The sequence below is a fragment of the Nomascus leucogenys genome, chromosome 22a, assembly GCF_006542625.1.
Source record: "Nomascus leucogenys isolate Asia chromosome 22a, Asia_NLE_v1, whole genome shotgun sequence".
Lineage (NCBI taxonomy): Eukaryota > Metazoa > Chordata > Mammalia > Primates > Hylobatidae > Nomascus > Nomascus leucogenys.
In genome coordinates, this window is record NC_044402.1 from 120194662 (window position 1) to 120199779 (window position 5118).

Genomic DNA, 5118 nt, shown 5'->3' on the forward strand with positions numbered 1-5118 from the left:
CCTGCGGTGCTCAGCCAGTCCTCCCTCCCCCACGCCTGCCTACCCTTTCAAAACCTCTGAATCACGAGTCCACACTTGGCCAGTTTATTAAAGGCAGGGAGCTTCGGCAGGGTCCAAAAGGGAGAAGTTGGGAGATGCCCCCTCCTCAGCTCCCCGCTTCCCCAACAACTCATCTACAGCCCAGCCCCCAGGGCCCAGAGGCAGGGCTGGCGTCAGGCAGACTGTACTGCATAAATACGTGGAGGCCACAGCCCGAATCAGCAGCGTCGGGGGGCAGGGAAACTGGGTTTGGGACGAGAAGGGGGTGGCTCTGGGGGTACCTCCCCCAGTGCTTGTCCAGAGCCCAGGGACCCACAAAGCCAGAGAGGGGACCAGTGGGCCAGCTTGGGGTCTGGCTACGGCCAGCCCTGTCCAGCGAGGCTGGCAGGTGGCTCTGGTTTTGGGGGAGGAGTGGGGTGGGGTGTGGCCATGTCATGGCCCACGGGGACAGGGTGGGGTCAGGTGCTGTTGCCCTGCTCCTGCTCAAAGAGTAGCATGGCCAGCTGGGTTCGGGAGCCGAGGCCCTCAAGCACACTCTGGCGGCAGCGGTGGTACAGGTCCTCACTGAGCCTCGCACTGCACGTCTGGGCCCGGTAGCGCTGCAGCAGCGCCGGCTCCACCGCCCGCAGCACATGCAGACTGGAGAAGTGGAGGAACAGCTCGTACACGTCCAGGCTCTCCAGCAGCTCCTCTTCTTGTTCTGAGGCTGCCGCCAGGCGCCCACGGGCTGCCACGTAATCGGAGTTGTAGAAGCAGGCCTCGCTGGCTGCCTGGCGATCAAAGCGGCCAGTGTCACGGCCCAGCTCTGGGGGCCCAGGCCCTTGTGGTGGGGCCACAGCTGGGTGGAAGGCTTGGAAGTGCATGGGAAAGAAGGCCTGCCAGCCGGAGATGGCATGCATGCGGCAGCGGTTCAGGAAGTCAGGCGTGAGCACCGTGTCTGGCCCAGCCAGCAGGAACAGTGTGTCCAGTGGGTGCTTCTTGGAGAGTAGATCCATGAGGCGCAGTGGTGAGGGTGCGGCTGTCTGCACACTGAGCCATGGCACCCGGGCGCTGGGGAAACGCCGCTCCAGCTCTGCCACGTGGGCCTTGACAGGTGCGAAGACATCTGCGTGGGCTGCGCGCTGGGCCTGGCGCGGCTCATACAGTAGCAGCAGGGTCAGGGCTGCCGCAGCATCACCAGGCTCCAGTGCTGCAGTGGCAAAGGCCTCCAGGAAGCCAGGGGCCAGGTCACGCTCAGCTGCAGCTAGAGGCAGCAGCACAGTGAGACGCGAGGCCTCGGTGACATAGGGCACAGGCAAGATCTCCACACGGCTCAGCGGCCGGAGCAGCTGCACTCGGCGAGTGAGGGGCCGGCGGCCTCCCTGGGGGGTCAGTGCCTCCAGCTGCAAATCCAGCGTGTATTCCATACCCCGGGCTGGATCAAAGCGTCGGTAGCCATTCACCAGCTGCTGCTTCTGGAGCCGCAAGGCCGGGTGGTAGCGGCGGTTGAGCTCCTCCAGAGCTGTCCCCAGAACATCGGCCACATCAGCCCGGTCAGCCCCACGCAGTGGGCAGCGGGGTGAGCCATCAGCGCAGGAGAAAGCATGCTGCTCCGTGAAGTAGTCCCAGCGCAGCACCTCAAAGCGGGAGGCCGGGCGGGATGGTGCTGGAATGCCCACAGGCCAGGCAGCTGCCCGGTCCCCATCAACGGCCAGACGGCTGGTATTCTGGATCTCCCACTGGATCAGAGAAACAGGCCATGAGCAAGGGACAGACCAGAGGGAGCAGCACACAGCTGGGGGACTGGGTAGGCAGCAGGTGCCACTCAGGATGGGCCCCTCGTCCCCTGCCAACCTCTGCCCACCCAGGGGCCATACCTATCATTTCCCCAGCATAGACAGCCTGGAGGCTCATCAGAGAATGTAGAAACAGGCAAGGGCTGGGAAGTAGTTTTGTTCTGTGATTCTAGTTATAACTTCTCATTTCTCTGGGATCTCTGTGACCTCTCAGATCCTGTCCCCCTCACCTGTAACTCCTGGATCTCCTGGTACGTGCGTTCCAGTTCAGCTCGGGCGAAAGCCTTGTGCAGCTGGTACATGTGCACAGGGTCACGCACAGGGTGGGCTGTCAGGGCACTTCGGAAACGAGGGTCCCCCTCCTGCACTGGCTCCCCAGGGCTCAGCTCCAGATGGCTATAGTGCACCCCCTGGGGAGAGGAAGGGAAGGGATCTGTGATGAGCTGGCACTGTCTTCCATTGTCTCATAGTGAGTGTCTCATCTCCTCAGCCTATGACCTGTTGTGGACCTGCAGTCTGAGGGTTTAAGTCTACCTTGACCAGTTGTGAGTCTGTGTGACCTTCAGCATGCCTCTGCTAGCTCATCTGAGAAATGGGCATGCGTCCTGTCTCAGAGCTGTCCAAGGGCTAAAAGAGTAACTAACATCAAATGCCTATTATGTACAAGGCTCCCTTATTTTCTCTAATCCCTGTAACAACCTCGAGCAATAATTATTTCCATTGGCACAGAGGAAGATACTGAAGCCCAGGATATTTAGTAATTTACCGGGGGTCACAGGGATAGAAAATAAATGTCCGAATTGGCATGGAAAACCAGGCCTGTATCTCCACCATCCCTTTGCCTCTCAGAGGGATTTGAACATGACAAGGAGGTATCAGTGGGATAGCTTATCATCCCACCTCGTGGTCACCAGTGCAGCCCACCCCAGTGGCATCGAGAATGCAGCGACCCAGCCACTCGTCAGGGCGCGCACTGACGATGTCGTTGCGGCAGCCTTCCAGGTGGGGGCGCAGTTGCTGCAGCAGCATGCGCGAGAGCAGCACCCCAAAGCCTCCGTGGCAGTAGCGGCCGGGGGTGGGCTCTCCGCCGATGAAGTCCTGGGGCCGGCCCAGGTACAGGTGGGCGGCGGAGGCCAGGCTGAGGTGGCCAGTTAGGCGTGCCAGGCCGTGAGCCTCGGTGTAGGTGGTGTCAGGCACCAGGAAGAACCAGTCAAAGTCGTCGCCGTGCTGCTCCAGCAGGTGGCGCAGCGCCAGGTGCAGGTGCCCGATGGGTCGCTCCTCGCCCAGCGTCACCACCGCCATGCCAGGTGGGGCCCGGCGGCCCCGTGCGCCCGTCAGGAACACCACACGCTCCAGCCGGTGCCCCAGGGTGCGGTTCACGGCCACGCCCAGCGTGGGCAGCGTGGCCTGAGAGGTCAGCACCGCCACAAGCAGCCTCTGCCTGATGCCCAGCTCCGTGCTGATGTAGCGGGTCCTAGGGGAGGAGATGGCACAAGCTTATCAAAAAGACAACGGGGCGGGGGGTCGGGGGGTGGTCAGCACAGACTTTGGCACGTCGCGTCTTCTCTGCATCTGTTTTCTCACCTATGAATAGGTTAAGAATAAACCCTCTCTCCCAGAGGTCATGAGGATTTAAACGAAATGGTCTTACCCAGGTAGTGCTTTGCATTTGGGAGATGGTAATACCCACCGAGACAGGAGAGAGATACTGTGGGTCTGACTCCGGGGTTCGCTACTTAGTAGTTATGTCCTTGAGCATGTTATTTAACCTGAGCCATCTGTAAAATGGGACTGATTATATCTGTTTAAAGCACCCAGCCAAACGCTGGACACACCATGTATCTACTCATTTCTATATAAATATGCCATTATGCCACAAATGCCGCACATAAATGATATAAAGGAACGTTTGGCATAGGAGTGTACTGAGTGTTTTTGCGGGGAGGGGCAAACTGAACTCAGGTGCTCTAGGAACTTACCTTTGGTAAGGCAGAAGGTAAATTGCAGAACCAGCATTTGATCCCAATGTTACTTAGAAATTATTTCAACTCATCAGCAGAGACATTAATGATATGGGTACATTCCTCCCTCCCCCATCTCACCCTGAGGTGGCCCTTGTAACCCACTCAGGAACAAGAGATCCAGGTAAATCCTAGTTCTCGCCTTTCTCTTTCCCTGTCTCTATACACTCACCCTATATACAAGTCATTTCTCTAACACCAGCAGCTCAGCCAGGGAGCTAGTAGGATCTCTGGGGAGCCATCGGGTCGACCCGGTTTAGGACACAGGCCAGCAAGTTCAGCCCAGGCCGGGATAGGGCCCAGAGAAAGTCTCGGACTGGCCCCACGGCTCTCGGGAAGGCAGGGCCATCGGAAGTTATCGGGGCCCAAAGACTTCCTGGCTCGCCAGCCCCTTCCTTCCGGAGCCCGACCCGGGCCCGGGCGACTTCCCCGCGCGCGTCCCGGCCGCTGCCCAGGGGGTGGAGCGGGCGCAGCCGATCACTACCTGACGGCCTTTTTGGCGGCCTGGCCGGGCTGTGCGGGGTGGTAGGGCAAGACGCGCGGCTCCCAATTCTCCCCGGCGCCTTCGCCGGCCCCGGGCTTCTCGCGCTCCGCTCCGGGCTGCACCGAGTTGGGTCGGCGCGCCGCGTTGGTGTTGCCGCGCAGCGGCAGCTCAGAGTCTCCAGGTTGGGGCGGGCCTGGGCCGCATGGCTCCTCCACCCAGGTGACGCTGAGCAGGCTCAGGGTGAAGCCCAGGGAGATGCCCACGGCCACGGGCCCTGCGGGCCGCAGCACCGACAGCAGCAGCGATGCCCGCATGGCGCCCGGACCGCGGGTCCCGGGCCCCGGCGAAGCCCCAGAACAGCCAGGGGAGGCTCCGAGGGGGCGGGACCGGGGAGGGGGCGGATCCGGAGGGCTCGGGCCCCGCGGGCGGGCCCGCTCCCTCCCCGCAGAGCAGAGCCAGCGGCCCGAGCCGAATCCCCGGAGCCGCGCCTCGATTCCCCTCCAGCAGCTGCTCTGGGCTGCGCAGGGTTCTTGCGCTCTGCACTGGAGCCTCAGCCGCGGCCGCAGCTGTCCGACGTGTCACTGCAAGGGCCCCGCCCCCGGGGTGGGGTCTCGGGCTCCCGCTACCGGAGAGGGAGGAGAAGGGGGAGGTTAAAGGGGAAGGACCCCCCGGAAGTGCCCCCTCCTCAGTGCGGGAGAGGGAGACGCTGGGGGCGGAGTCCCCTGCCTCCCGCGGCTTGGTTGGTGCGTCCCAGGTGACGTCAGAAGCAGCCCGCCCCTGCCTGGATGGTGCGCCCTGA

General features: G+C 62.0%; 1 protein-coding gene across 1 annotated transcript; it reads right to left on the minus strand.

Annotated features, from left to right (window-relative positions):
* Positions 1–61: 61 nt before the first annotated feature.
* CHPF (chondroitin polymerizing factor) lies at positions 62–4904 on the minus strand. Its single transcript, XM_030802483.1, has 4 exons — positions 4320–4904; positions 2715–3288; positions 2045–2224; positions 62–1757 (listed from the first exon to the last, which is right to left on the minus strand). The coding sequence occupies exons 1-4, from the start codon at positions 4631–4633 to the stop codon at positions 498–500; spliced, it is 2328 nt and encodes a 775-aa protein (XP_030658343.1). The 5' UTR covers positions 4634–4904; the 3' UTR covers positions 62–497.
* Positions 4905–5118: the final 214 nt, after the last annotated feature.